The sequence below is a fragment of the Heliconius melpomene genome, chromosome 20 (assembly GCF_056956725.1).
Source record: "Heliconius melpomene rosina isolate 202511_hmr_F chromosome 20, ASM5695672v1, whole genome shotgun sequence".
Lineage (NCBI taxonomy): Eukaryota > Metazoa > Arthropoda > Insecta > Lepidoptera > Nymphalidae > Heliconius > Heliconius melpomene.
In genome coordinates, this window is record NC_140408.1 from 11068882 (window position 1) to 11083278 (window position 14397).

At 32.4% G+C, this 14397-nt stretch overlaps 3 protein-coding genes across 4 annotated transcripts; 1 reads left to right on the plus strand and 2 right to left on the minus strand.

The window, feature by feature from the left end:
* Nucleotides 1–1172, minus strand: LOC146527979 (selenoprotein M-like). The gene is made up of 2 exons (XM_085205443.1): nucleotides 960–1172; nucleotides 1–583 (listed from the first exon to the last, which is right to left on the minus strand). Exons 1-2 carry the CDS (start codon nucleotides 1053–1055, stop codon nucleotides 341–343), a joined length of 339 nt encoding a protein of 112 aa, XP_085061569.1. The 5' UTR covers nucleotides 1056–1172; the 3' UTR covers nucleotides 1–340.
* A 785-nt stretch (nucleotides 1173–1957) lies between these two features.
* Dronc (Death regulator Nedd2-like caspase) lies at nucleotides 1958–10331 on the plus strand. 2 transcript variants are annotated; one of them, XM_085205039.1, is made up of 9 exons: nucleotides 1958–2259; nucleotides 3053–3204; nucleotides 4212–4398; nucleotides 5015–5098; nucleotides 6153–6266; nucleotides 6777–6955; nucleotides 7435–7661; nucleotides 8087–8274; nucleotides 8834–10331. In XM_085205039.1, the coding sequence occupies exons 2-9, from the start codon at nucleotides 3073–3075 to the stop codon at nucleotides 9070–9072; spliced, it is 1350 nt and encodes a 449-aa protein (XP_085061165.1). In that variant the 5' UTR covers nucleotides 1958–2259; nucleotides 3053–3072; the 3' UTR covers nucleotides 9073–10331. The 2 variants fall into 2 exon arrangements, with proteins under 2 accessions (XP_085061165.1, XP_085061164.1); XM_085205038.1 differs by having other exon boundaries at nucleotides 1959–2259; nucleotides 3050–3204.
* Nucleotides 10318–14098, minus strand: LOC146527981 (uncharacterized). The gene is made up of 5 exons (XM_085205041.1): nucleotides 13900–14098; nucleotides 13138–13234; nucleotides 12247–12452; nucleotides 11762–11890; nucleotides 10318–11656 (listed from the first exon to the last, which is right to left on the minus strand). Exons 1-5 carry the CDS (start codon nucleotides 13948–13950, stop codon nucleotides 10910–10912), a joined length of 1230 nt encoding a protein of 409 aa, XP_085061167.1. The 5' UTR covers nucleotides 13951–14098; the 3' UTR covers nucleotides 10318–10909.
* Nucleotides 14099–14397: the final 299 nt, after the last annotated feature.

Below are 14397 nucleotides of genomic sequence, written 5' to 3' on the forward strand. Positions count from 1 at the left end.
TTTCCCAATATTTTTATTTATTTGGATTCCATGGTATAAATATATAAAGTGCATTCTATACAATAGAAGGATAAAAATAAATGTTACATTATTAGATTTTATTTTTAGTAGTAATAGTTCACTGAGTCAAAATCAAACAAAAAGACCACTATTTTGAGCAATTAAACATGATTTGATAAGCATAATATATAATAAAATTTGGCAACATTGTGGGAAAACTAAAAATATTATTTCAAAATATGTCTATTGAGTATATTGTTGAAACACTAAGTACTCTTAAAAGATAAAATACAGCTACTAAAGTATAGGTATGGAATGTGTATAATTTGGCAATAAAGATTTAAAATTCCTCTTTTGCACTTTTCTTTTCAAAACCTCTGCGTTTTAGTTGTTCATTACACTCTGCTCGATCAAGGTTGGATAAAGGAATGCGTTCAAGTTCATTTTCACTTTCTCCAATCATTATCAACTCAGGTGGCATTCCAGTAATGAATTTTACTTCAACGCGGTCGTAGGTGGGAGCATCGTCCAAAATAAACTTCTTCACCTCAGGCAAGCGGTTTAAGGAACATCCTCGGCATGACTGCAAAAAAAATTAATATGTTATTCAAAAAAGCTAAAATGTTAAAACACTGTGTTAAGTGAAAACACAAAGTGTTAAGACACTCTGTTCCCCACTTTCTGCCGAATTCTGGAGGCATTGCGTGTTGAGTTGCAGAACTCAACGCTGCGCTTTACCTCGACACCCGAGCGAAGAAATAGAAATATAAACGTAAATAAAAAACTTGTTGATAAGTTGGTTTAGCTAGGTTAGCTAGGTTTAAATACTTACATTTTGACGTGGATATCTAATAAAAGTAATTGCTCAATTTATTTATGTTATAAACAGAAAAATATAATAATATATATATAATTTATATATATAAAGGGGCGTACAATTTACTAAAGCTTCTATTTACCTCAATTCTCGCCGATACTATATCCGAATTTTCGTAACCAGCAACCAAATAGATGAAGCATGTTGCTACGACAAGTAATTGTAAATTGTACGACATATTCGCAAGTTGAGAACTCTAATAAGTTATACAAATTTAAAAAATGTGAATCAAATTACTTAATAATTCATCAACTGGAAATGCAATTTGACTTTTGATTTATGTAATAAATCATATGATATGACAGATGACAAAAAGTTGCCATCGTGACTAAAATTTAAAAATTTTTTATTTTAATCACGGTATTATATTTTGAGAGAATATAGTTATTTTTGAACATAGGTGCAGTTACGTTTTAACTCTTCTTCGTAAATTAAGCTATAAAATTCTCATTATTATGTTTTGTATATCTAAATATAAAATCTTATTGTACGCTTGCATGATTGCCAAGACACGAGAAGCGTTCACATCTATAAGCTAAAATTGCTTCCAAATGCTTAAGTGCATTTGACACATTTAAGAGTGCGTTAGTATAGTCTGGGCAAACTTAAATCTAAAGTCTGAATACGCGCCAACCTGTAAGCACGTTCCAAGTGCTTGTTGCAAACTTCCTTTGATCTGTATTCAAAAACCGACACTGGTCCGACCGGTGCCAGCAAGTTTTGGCAAGTATTTAAACGTACCATTAAAGACTCGTCACATCAAATCGGATTTTTTTTAAGCTTCTTTAAAAAAATCCGTTCACTATAAAAACAGTTTATAGCTATTTGACTATAAGCAGCCGTAAAAAATATAATACTTATTAATTGTATTTCCTAATTCTAGTTCTAGTTCTAGGAGGCCAGTTGTGGTGCAGGGGCAAAAAGTGTAACTGTAAACGCGACTGGTTATAGTTCGATCTCCACTCGAGAAAATAAAATATATATTTAATTTATTTTTTCAATATTTTATTTAATTGATGAACGAATGATAAAGATGTGGTTAGAAGTTAGAACCACAGATTTAATATACATCCAACATATTTTTACTTGTCAAGTCAAATATGATAACTTCTTCATTTTAGTTTGTTTATAAATTATTGTAAAAAAGTGATTCAAAATTTTACAATTTAGGCATTAATAAATATATTATGCATTAATAAGTATATAAGCTAAATAAGATAGTTTTATCATTTTACTTTATTTGTGTTCTATTAAATTTTGTATATATACGAGTGGTTAAAACTAACAATACCTAAAGATAAAAATATTTTGGATATTTTTTTGGTAAAACAAATTGATGTTAAGTGTGGGCTCTTAGCTATCATCGATTATCTCCTTATATAGTAAGTAAACTATAACATGCTCAACATTCATTACTCACAGTTTAAAAAAGTTCATTGACATCTATTTAAGTTACAAGTAAGTGACTATTTATGCAGGATAAAATATTTTTTTTGATTATTTCATTCATGACGCACCAATCATCATTATATTTAATTTGTTATAATCCTTGAGCAGTCAAGATCAGTACAATATTATATCTATAACAACAAGTATTATTGAGGTTTCAATCTAATTTCTTAATTATATATATTTCGTAGCATGCTAAATCACAAACATCTTAGCATTAATATAGTTGATAGATAATGTTCTTCCATTCAACCTTTAAACTGAACTGAGTAAAAATAAAAAAAAAGAAACAAAACAAAGTAGAGGCTGTTGTGGCACAGGGGCACAAAGATGTGTTTCTAACGCGATGATTGTGAGTCTGATCCCCACTCAAAGAAATAAATTGGCAACAGCCTGACATTGAGTTCTGCCATTCAGAAATGCCTCAAAAAATTTGGCCGATAGTGGGGAATGGAGTGTCTTAACACTAGGTTCCCTTTGTCTACCCTGCTGTGTGTGGGATACAGTATGAAGCTAGTTTAATTTATTAAATAAATTAATATTACACAAATTATTTTAATTATAGTAATTAGTATCCCAAATGTAAAATATTTGATTATTGAATGGCTATCAATTATCTATGTAATTTAGTAATACTAAAAAGTAGTTATCTTTTATATAATTAAAATAAAATGTATAGATTTTTTTTAACATTATTTTGTAATTAATAGTTTTATTACTCAGTAGGTTAAACACAACTTAACAAAATGCAAGAAGAGCATAGGAAAGCTATCCAGAATAATTTTAAGTCTTTAGTTGAGCAAACAGACTTAGATACTATGGTAACAAATCTGTATGAAAAAGGAGTGTTTTCTAGCCAAATGATAGAAAAATATAAGGTAAGAATTTATTATTACAATTTAATAAATGAAAATAGTACTTTATTGTACAAATATTTAAAAAAACATTGTCATAGCATGCAAACAAACAATTGTGGAATTTAACAGTGAAGTTTTAAATCAAACTGATGACAATTGTGGCACTGTTAACCTTTGAAATGTATTAATATTTAAAAAATAAAATATTTACGGCATTTAAACGATTTTAATTATTTGTCGGGTAAGCCAAAATGAATTACCAACATTGGGTTCAACTACTCAGCAGAGAATCCATGACATGCATGCATAACTAAATAAAAAGTCAACAAGACAAGAAGTATCTTAAATCAACCAAAAAACAACATTTTGTATTTCTCAAAAGCATACACAATTTTTCACAACAAAATCAATGTAACTTCTATGCTTTTTAGTACTCAAGTCTGTTTTATTGTTAAGGCATACATATGTAATGCTCATGTTACTACCATTAAACGAAAACTAGCTTTTCAGCTTAAGACTTAATTAATATGTGTACAAACTTTATATTATTCAAAAATAATGCTTAACAGCTAGAAATTTAGTCCATTTAACCACAAACATTTTGTTTCTTTCTATTGATAAGATAAAAGTGACTTTACTAATTTTAATTTACCACTCTGTGGTTCAACAAGTATCTGCCCTCTATGGAATATTTATAAAATCTCTGTATTAGAATTATGCAAAAGTTTAATGAAACCTTTTAAACAGTTCTAGACACTTTTCTTAAAATATCTGATAATTTGAGACTAAAAATAAGACCTAGTTAAGATTTTGCCCTAGAAATGTAGAATATTGAATATCAGACTTTTTTTAAAAACGAAATGTTTAATATTTTTATTTCTTCGTTCCGGTGTTGAGGCAAAGTGCCGCCACTCAACATACAGTGTGTCCAGAATGCGGCGGAAAGTAGGTAGTAGTGTCTTAACACTAGGCTTTGCCTGTATGTCGGTACTATCTGACCTTTTATAATAACTTTATTTATATTGCAGGACACAAATAAAGATGTCAGAAATAGAAAGCGTCTTTTATACAGCGACATAATGCGACGTGGACCAGAGGCGTTTCAACATCTTTTAGACGCCCTCATGGAAAACGGATATTGGGACTTAATACGTGACTTGGACCCCAAAAGTTTACCTCCGCACTCTAGACGACGGACTCCTCTTCCTGCTACAAGTCAGTTTTTTTTCTTTAAGCTTCACGCTGTATCCCGTATATAGCAGGATAGGCAGAGAGAACCTAATTTTCGAGGCATTGCGTGTTGAGTGGCGGTAATCAACGCCGCACTTTGTCGTGTTAGCAGAGTGAACACTGTGGGATCGAACCCACAATCATCGCGTTTATAGTTGCTTGTGCGCTCGCGCTTGTGCCACTGCGCCACGGTGACCTCGTTCGGCATTTATTTTAATTATACAATGCTTATTGAGAAAAGTAGTTTTAGAATACAGAAAAAAGGATTTGATGGTTAGTTAATAAACTTTTAACATTTAGTGACACCAAGGAATACTAATTATTATTGTTCAACTATTGTTTATACAAAGACGACGTAATGTAAATTATCAACTTTATTTATTAAAGTTAAAAATTCTAAAGTAACCTTGAGTTGCTAAATATACTCAATACCTAATGGATGTTCCGATTTCTTCGAAATCGCATCGCGCATCTTACCTCTATGTTCTCTTTTTTCTTATTATGTAATAAGAAAAAGTAATTTGTAGCATACGATTTTTTGTCCCAAACACATATTTTGTAGCATAAAAGTAAATGTATTTTTTTTTTTTTTTTACCTAAGGCAAGAGTTCCGGCGACAACAACTTTGTAAGCATTCGAAAGGAACGAGAGAAAAAAGCGAAGGGTGCACCTGACGTCAATAAAAGTCAGTAAATTACATATACTTATATATTGTTATTATTGTTACATAGATATTGTTTTATTTAGAACTAATATTCGTAGCTTTTAAATCACCCCTTCTAAAAAAATAGAGTTTTGCTCTTCTATATAGTAATTATTATAGTATATGGTAGTTATTGACGATATTTTTGATTATTTTTAATTTCCAATGACCTAATTTTCACCTCTCTAAAAAGTCAAATCGCCAGTTGCATTGACTCAACATAGTGTATAGGACAGTGGCGTAGCTAGGGTATTTGTTAGCCGGTGCGGCTTAGGAGATTTGATGCCCTTCAAAATGGTCTAAGGTCTAAAAAAACAAAGTGATCGTCGACTTTGATGAGTTCTAAAAAAAAACGTCATCGTCGACTTTGATGCCCCTTTCCTTTTGATGCCCGGTGCGGCTTAAGGGACTTGATGCCCTTTAAAATGGTCTAAAGTCTAAAAAAAACAAAGAAAAACAAAGTAATCGTCGACTTTGATGCCCCTTTTCCTTATGATGCCCGGTGCGACCGCACCGCTCGCACCCCCCTAGCTACGCCACTGGTATAGGAGGCCAGTCCTGGCGATGGGAACGAAACTGTTTTAATGGGAGTGGAGTGTTGACACAAATTCCCAGGTTCTCTACACCTACACTGCATTGTGCAGTGCACTGCATTGTGCACGGGATACAGCGTGAAGCTAAGAAAAATATGTATATGTACATTTTATTCGTGGCGCAAGGACAAAAGTCAACAAAGTGGTTGTGGGTTCGATACCCACTCAAGGAAATGAAATATTTATTTAAATTTATAATTTCATTTCTTCGCTCTGGTGTTGATGCAAGTTGCGGCATTAAGTCTCGCCAACCAACACGCAATGCCTCCATAATTCGGCGGAAAGTGGTGAACGGAGTTTTAACACTAGGTTCCCCCTGCCTACCCAGCTGATGCGTGAAGCTGATTTTTAATATACACTGTACATTAGTATTTTAAGTAGGATTTGAACCTGTGTGAAGTTCAAAATGTAAAAATTTTATAAATTCATATATTTTTTTGTAGATGTGGCGATTATTCCTCCAGCTCCGCCTGAGAATAAGGAACCTCTAGATCCTGCCAAAATTCCACACTTTAGAGTCAACAAATCTGAAAAGTTTATGGAAGAAATGGGAGATGGTATGTAATAATTTAGTGCTACATGAAATTCAAAACTCATATTCAAAATATTCTTTATTCAAATAGACTGTTACAAGCACATTTGATTTTTTTCCTGTTTGGCTGGAACAACTGAAGTGATGACTCTTAATACTAAGTTTCTTTCTAATACCAAGTTCTCTTTCATGATTATTTTTTTAGCTTTATGTTGTATCCCACACATAACAGGCTAAGCAGAGGAACCTAGGAACCTAGTGTTAAGACACTCTGTTCTTATTAAGACGTCTTGTGTTCCACACTTTCTGCTGAGTTCTGGAGACATTGCATATTGAATTGCGGAATTCAACGCCGCGCTTTGCTTCATTACCAGACCAAGGAGAGGAAAATATTAAATATTTAATTTCTTCCAGTCGAACCCACAGCCCGTCGAATTTAGAGTCGCACGCTTGTGCCCCTGCGGCCTTCGCCACGGCTGGCTTTAGCTTTGTCAAAAAATTAATATTAATAGATACACATGTGTTACCTTTACAGGCTTCACTCTATACCGTACTCGGGGCCGTCAGAGAGGTATGCTGGTCATCTTCAGCTACGTGGATTTCAATGATATGGAGCCATATCGTAAAGGAGTCGATGTAGATTGTATGAAACTCAAGTATTTATTCATTGAGTTTGGCTTCATGGTGCTTGCGTATAAAGATTTAACAAAAGATGTAAGGTTTTTTCATATATATGTATTTTAGTTACGTATGCAATAATTAATATTAAAACTTCTTAAAGAAATCACAGAATTTTTTTTAACTTGGTAGAATAATATAATGTAAGGTGAGATGGCGTTCTTTGACTTGAGGAATAATATAAAACAAATATATTTTTTTTCTTTTTGCCTATAATTTATTTTCTCTGTGAATAAATATATTACATAAAGTTAATATAAACGACTAAAAATATCGAAGCAAAGCGCAACGATGAGTTCCGCGACTCAACACACAATGCCTCCGGAATTCGGCGGAAAGTGGGGAATGGAGTCTTAATATTACGTTACCTCTGTTGACCCTCCTGCTATTGGTTTTATTTTTATTTTTTTTTATAAATTAAATAGTTTGTTTATTTTCACAAAACTAATTTATTTTTTCAATTTATTGCTATATAAGCTCTAAATATAACCAAAACCATACTGTCTCCTAAACAGGAGACACTAAAAACCCTCTCCAGTCTAAAGGAAGTCGTCGGAGGGTCGGAATGTCTCTTCATAGTGGTATCCTCGCACGGCCACGCGCGTTCTAACACCAGCGACAACGACTTCCGGTGCCACGACGGTAGTCTCATCAGCACCAGCGATATGGTGGAGCTCTTCAACAATAAGAACTTCCCCGTGTTGAAAGGAGTACCTAAGGTCTTCATTTTTCAAATGTGCCGGTATGTTAAGTTTTTTTATTTCTAATTCGATGACCATGACCAACAAGTTAGACCAATAAATAACATTTAATCCCAAAAACATTTAAACGCACTTAACTATGAAAAAGAGATAAAATAATGTCCTAAAATTGTTTGCCTTATGTTAAGAGCAAGAAATCCTGACGCAAGTATAACAATTATTCTGTGGTTATCAGATGTATTTCATAACAAATTCAATACAATACCTAATTGTTATATCATACATATATTATGACCCGTTGATCTGGAAAATAAAATTATTATTTTATTATTTTTCTATGTTCAGTTTTTATGTGTATTTTTGCGTTTGAACATTATTACTATATATAATTTTTAATATGATATTATGTAGTTAAGATGGAAGTCATGGATTAGAATACGTATATTATAAATGAGTGATTCTATAGGGGCCAAGACGAGGGCTACCAAATGCTGCCCGCGACGGCGTCCGACGGCGCCCCCTACATTGCCTCTCCTGCCTCCTCCTCTGTACCTACGAGCCCCTCCCCCGCGCCCGCCCGCGTGCCCCGCCCGCCTGACGTGCTGCTGGAGCGCAACTACTCCGATATACTGATAGCGCATTCTACTATACCAGGTACGGTTAAACTATTATGCACCCAATAAGTTCTGCACGATTTTCACGATTATTACACATATTAAATGAAATTATTTGAGCCATTGGTTGGTTAAAATAGTTTCATTTAATATTATGCACCCGTTGATTTGACCTTATTACTAGAAACACGCCATATTTACAAGAGACGAAATTTTAAAAATTTTATCATTTGATTTTGTTTCTATTTTTTGTATATTGTCTAATCTGGTTATATATATTTTATTTAGTTATAATTATGTGATTTATATATTATATTTCTTTTGATATATAAATAAAATCCACAATTAAATTCGTTTTTTAAACTTAACATGTTCAAAAATGAGTTTGGGTTAGTTGTAGATAATAAATATCATATATAGTTTTAATGAAATCTATTCTTTCATACAAAATCTTTAATCAATCCCCATTTAGTAAGTAAGGTCAATGTAGCGCCTTTCTGCTGCCTTGAGGCTTTCTGAACTTTACACCTTATTCATTCGGAAAGAAACTAAATAGTCAACGTTAGGATAGTCACAATTCCTTAATGCTTACTTTACAGGCAACGTGTCCTACCGCGACGAAATTGAAGGTTCATGGTATATCCAGGCTCTGTGCGAAGTATTTGCGGAATTCGCCCATCGCTGCCACGTAGAAGAATTATTTACCCTAGTGGACCGTAAGTTACACGCCGCGCACCGCGTGCAGACCTCCTCCGTGGACCGCTGGGGGTTCAACAGTCGCCTGTACCTACATCCTGGTCTGTTTGAAACACCGAATGGACCCCACGATCAAGCTTAGTTTATATAGGAATTTTAAAGTTGACCGATTATATCCCAATTTCAAATAAAAGGCTCATTGAACCCCTCGTTTTAACTATGTAGTGTCGTCGAAGGAAACCGATTGTACCCTTCGATCAAACTATACAGGGATATTGAAAGTAACCATTGAACCTTTCGGTCAAACTATTTTATGCTATTAAAGGTAACTAATTGAACAATCAATCTTATATAGATATATGTATTGTATTGTAAATTAATGCTCAAATAGTATTACTGTGTTTATTTCGATAGTTACGGTGACTTGTTCTAGATGTATTTATAAAATAAACGGTTGCATTATAAAACAATCCATTACAACACTGTAAAGTTAAGTTTTTTGTAATGTTATTCTTTATGTTAGTCACATAATAATATATAAGTAATAGAATGAAAAACTCAACGAAATTAATAATAAATAATTATAAATGGCCTTAAGTTACATATTAATGGTTCATGTCAAAGGTGCAGCTCATCAATGGATATCGGGTTGTTATTTTTCTAACTTAGTCGTCAATTTTTACTAGTATTTCTTGGATGGTATCTAAGAGGTAAGTTCAAATCGTCTGTTAACAATGAATATAACGTAACGTAACGTAAACTGCCAATAGTGAAACCATTACATTTAAGTAAATAGGAATATTTTTTTATAAAATTTAATTTTATATTTATTAAAATAATAGTTATAAATAAAATATTTAATAATTTTTGTGACATTTTTACTAACAATTATGTATTTTATATGATGAATCTTGTTTCTAGATATTATTTCGGAAATATATTTATTTAATATCTATTTAAAACAATACTATGAAAAATAAGTATTAAATGTTATCCGGAAACTATTTGCCATAAAACTTAGTTAGTTTTAGTCCTTATAAATAAAAAAAAAATATATTATAAAGATAGTTAATTTAAAAAGTATTGATTTCCATTCAACACAGTTTATAATTATCTTCTATTCAACTTGTATTCAAAGTGGTAAGTATACATATTTCTATAATTTCACAAAAAAATCTGCTGAAATTAATTTTAAATATCAATTTATTAGACTCTCGTATAGAAAAATATTAATTACAATAGTGATTGTCACCTTTTTTTTATAAAATATGAATTTTATATTATTTTTTTATATAATTATAAGCACTATTGACTGCAATTTTTTCTAATAATATATTGATAATGTATTTTTGTACTTTTTTATATGTAATTAAAAAATAAAAATATCTTCCGCCTTAGAAATGCATTTTATATTGTTACCACAGATACATTGAATACAAAAATATATATACATTTTTTTAATTGTTACATCTTATGAAGGTTAATATATAACAACAAAATATCAAGTATAACATATTAGATAAAATATTATTTATTTTTATTTGATATCTCCTCTTTGTTCTCCACAATTGATAAAAATCAAACAACAAATTATTTTCCATCATGGTCGTTTCCGTCGTGTTCTTGAAACGATATTGCCATTACCAATTACAATGTAACATTTCACAACCATTAAGTAACTTTTACGTACAATATCTTTTAATTCAATTTAAACATTTGTTGAGTTATAAATATTTGTTGAGAAGATTATATTGAAAATATTTCCATCTTTGTTTATTTATATAAAATATGGAGGATAGGAAGATAGGAGAATCGTATCTTACTTAAACAAACTTAAAGATTCATTCGCTCATTCATAAATGATGTAACAATGATTGCTTTTCAATTGAGCATTACAATAAATAACAATATTACAGTAAGTTGTACGTCGTCGCCGTCGCCGTTGTCGCGCTGATATGAAATATTTCTTCCAAAAAGGTTTACCTATCCGACACTGAGGCCACAAAAACACTAACTTTACTCAAGTTAAGCCACTGCCTCACACAGTGTCTATCACTCATCCTGCCATAGCTATTACATTTTTCCATATTTTTTGAACTCATATATCCGACTTCCTTATTAAAGAATTCTATATATTGATTCATCTTTTCCAACCATCGTTGCATGGGGTTTATTAGAGAGCTCTGATACAGCCAGTTGAGGACCGAGGTTTTAGACCACCAGGGTTCAAATGACCAGTCATATGTGATGACACAGTCGTACCAGGTCCGTTTTGGCTCAATCACTTCGTGGTACTTTGTCCACTTCTCGCAACATCGCAGATTGTTAATAACAGATTCTTCAGATGTGTACAATTGTGTTTCAACTGTAGTGTTAGAGAGGTTAGTTGTCAATTCATTTTGATAATTGTGATTGAGCACAGTGTCGATGGCTGTGGAGACAGATCCTCTAGCCAATATGTACTGAACGGTCGGGAGCCAGGTTTGGGAAATGACGAGGGTGGAGGTGACTAGCGTTAGGAGACCGGCCACGTAGCTAAGCGCCGCAGCAACACACGCAGTTGACACGGACTTCACCACCTCACTGACCAGCATGGTGTTGTATGACGCTACCAAGTCTGTATATGTAAAGAAGCCCCGAAGCTGCGCTTGCCTTAAAGCTACTTGCCGTTCCAGCCACAGCAGACCCTCTTCAAATGACTTATCACTCACAAAAACATTCCAATCCTGTAATATTTTAATTTTATATAAATTTGTAGATGAACAAAAGTTGAGTTATGACTTACTAAATAAATGATAGAAAAGTTACATAAAAAAAGTTATGATACATACAATGGCATTCAGGAATTCCACTTCGAGTTTTTTAAGCTGGTCTAGGTCCAGACCTCCCGATGCCGCCCACTCGGAACATATTACTTCATCGTCTTCACCATCATCTTGAAGGAATTTATTGCTAACCATCTGAAAAAATGAAAAATGAAATACATGTTATACATACCTCAGACATTGACATGACATCAGAGGGAAGAAAATGGTAATAATATTTCAATTCTTTAAGTGGAACTCGCAACCTGTCGTGTTTACTGTCGCACACTTGTACCCAGTGTTACTCTTCTTCGTTGTTACTATTCGATTGTAATAACTTAAATGATTCATGTCTCCAGGATTCGGCGGAAAGTGGGGTACGGAAATGCCTTCATAGGAATGGAGTGTTTTAACACTAAGTTCTCAGGTTTTTCTCTGGCTATACTGCTATATGCGGGACATAGCGTAATGTAAAAAAAAACGCTGTTTACACAATGAACAATCAATGTTACCAATGAAACTAAAAACAGATCAGCAGGCACAGCAGCGGTCAAGTAGTCAGGGTTGCATCTCTTCAAACGCTCTAAGTACAAAATGGCGAGCACCAGGGCGCACGGGGACACGCAGGCGGAGCGCGCGATCTCCGCCGCCGCGTCCGTGTGGAGGCGGCGCAGGGACCGTCCACGTTGTGGCACTGACCACAGCTCGCAGGATATTTCTGGAAATAATCAACAAATTACAATTTATTACATTATTAAATTAATTTAATAAATTACAAATTATTACAATTTAGTATACATTATATCATTATATTTAATTACAAAATAATATTGAGGCAGTTAAAAATCTACTCTTGTTTTAAAATTAAGCAAAAATATGTGTTTTTTTACATTTTAGTTAACAGCTCCATAATTGACCATGCTACTTTTTTTTTATTGAGTAATGAAAATGATTCATTTACATTAGTCAATAAAAAAAGCCCTACAGCCCCAAAACAAATCATTAACTGATTTTAACAAGGCTCTTTCAATTTTAATTGAAAAAAAAAAACCTGCCTCTATTACATTGTGTAAGCTCTTATATAAAGCATATTCCAAAGAAACATATATCATAAAAGCCTTTATGACCATATACCAGGGGTATTCTGTGATGTATAAGAAATAAAAGTAACCCAGACAATGACACCTGTATTGATATTGTTGTTTAAAATGTTTGACTTGATTTCAATAAAAAATAATGACAAACCAAATAACAAGTAATCCTAATCTCTATTTTATTGTTGACAAATAATGTTATTCTCTATTTGTTCTGTACATAATAAGCAAAACGGAAATTAGCATTTTAATAAAAAAATTAACCTATTTTATTACAATATTTATAAGCAAAATTTAAAAATATTATACCAGTAACAGGAAGGCTTAAGCAGGGAAGAGTTGGTAATTGGCCATAATACAAAGTCTTGGTGATACGATTCAAAAACTCCTTGTGGTCTCCCATTGTCTGCGAAACAAAAATTAAGTATAAATAAATTGTTTAAATAATATTTTAAGTTTTTTGAAAGTAAGGTAAGGTAAGGTAAGGTGATAAGCACTTAATAAGAACTTATATAAAAATTACAAATATTTTAGAAAATATTTATGATGCGCACTGTCAACACATTGTTTATTTAGTTATGGTGCTTGAACAGCACTTGGAAGGCTGAAACCGAAATTCAAGTTACTTTCAAAAGTAAATTTCTTGTTTATAATATGTATATCAATTACAAAAAATTTCGTTACTATATTTTGAAAGTTTTTAATGTTATTTTTTGTAAGCAATCAAAAAGCAAAAAGTATAGACAGTAAAACATTACTGTAATCGTACACAAGAACAAAATATCTTATGTATTCATAAATATTTAATAGGGTCAGAATAACTCCTAAAAATAACCTATAATAAGGTGAGTGATATTGTTATCGTGAGTCGTGACATCCAACCTGTTGTTCGAATTTGCCGAATGAAAAGGTAGTTGTTGACAGATATAATGTGATCGTAGTAGAATTTATACGAAACTATAATGAAATTACAGTAAAAATTTCATTTATTAATTTGAAATATAACATATTTATAAAAAATAAATAACATCGTGTTATTTTGGTCTACGTTGCGCTTGACCTCCTTTTTACCTTGATCTTGGCTCTCGATCCCTCTTTTCTTCTCTTTGATATATTTGACATTATATTTAAATTTAATTGATTCGGGGGACGGCAAACAAAGACAGATTTTTAATTTTGTCCACAACAAAAACAAAATATTTTTGTAGTAGACGATACAGAAGACCACAATTTGGAAATTTTGTACCGAAATGACAGTGACAGTTTGCATAGAGTATAAAAGAATAACTAGGGGCGTGAACCGGACCTCAATTTTGACTCGCTGCGGTCACAAAATCTCGGTAGTGTTCACATGTTGAGCGAAGCGACAAATGAATTTTTGAATTTTCAGAATTTTTTTCGCTTAAAACCATCTACGTGGTCATATCTATATGTTTGCAAATTTTCATCCGAGCCTATTGGTGACAAAGAATATAAAGTCTCCAGTAGAGCGCTCCGCTCAATAATTTATAGGATATATACATATTATAATATAGATCTAATTATAAAAATACATTAGAATTAGATCCA

Excerpts from the sequence above, each read along its gene's own strand:
- LOC146527981 (XM_085205041.1), bottom strand. The coding sequence starts at position 13,950 with ATGTCAAATATATCAAAGAGAAGAAAAGAGGGATCGAGAGCCAAGATC. Across the intron at positions 13,235-13,899 it reads GATCGAGAGCCAAGATCAAG|ACAATGGGAGACCACAAGGA; the intron begins GTAAAAAGGAGG and ends TTTGTTTCGCAG. Across the intron at positions 12,453-13,137 it reads CTTAAGCCTTCCTGTTACTG|AAATATCCTGCGAGCTGTGG; the intron begins GTATAATATTTT and ends GATTATTTCCAG.
- LOC146527979 (XM_085205443.1), bottom strand. The coding sequence starts at position 1,055 with ATGTCGTACAATTTACAATTACTTGTCGTAGCAACATGCTTCATCTAT. Across the intron at positions 584-959 it reads TAGTATCGGCGAGAATTGAG|TCATGCCGAGGATGTTCCTT; the intron begins GTAAATAGAAGC and ends TTTTTTTTGCAG.
- Dronc (XM_085205039.1), top strand. The coding sequence starts at position 3,073 with ATGCAAGAAGAGCATAGGAAAGCTATCCAGAATAATTTTAAGTCTTTA. Across the intron at positions 4,399-5,014 it reads GACTCCTCTTCCTGCTACAA|GCAAGAGTTCCGGCGACAAC; the intron begins GTCAGTTTTTTT and ends TTTTTACCTAAG. Across the intron at positions 8,275-8,833 it reads AGCGCATTCTACTATACCAG|GCAACGTGTCCTACCGCGAC; the intron begins GTACGGTTAAAC and ends CTTACTTTACAG.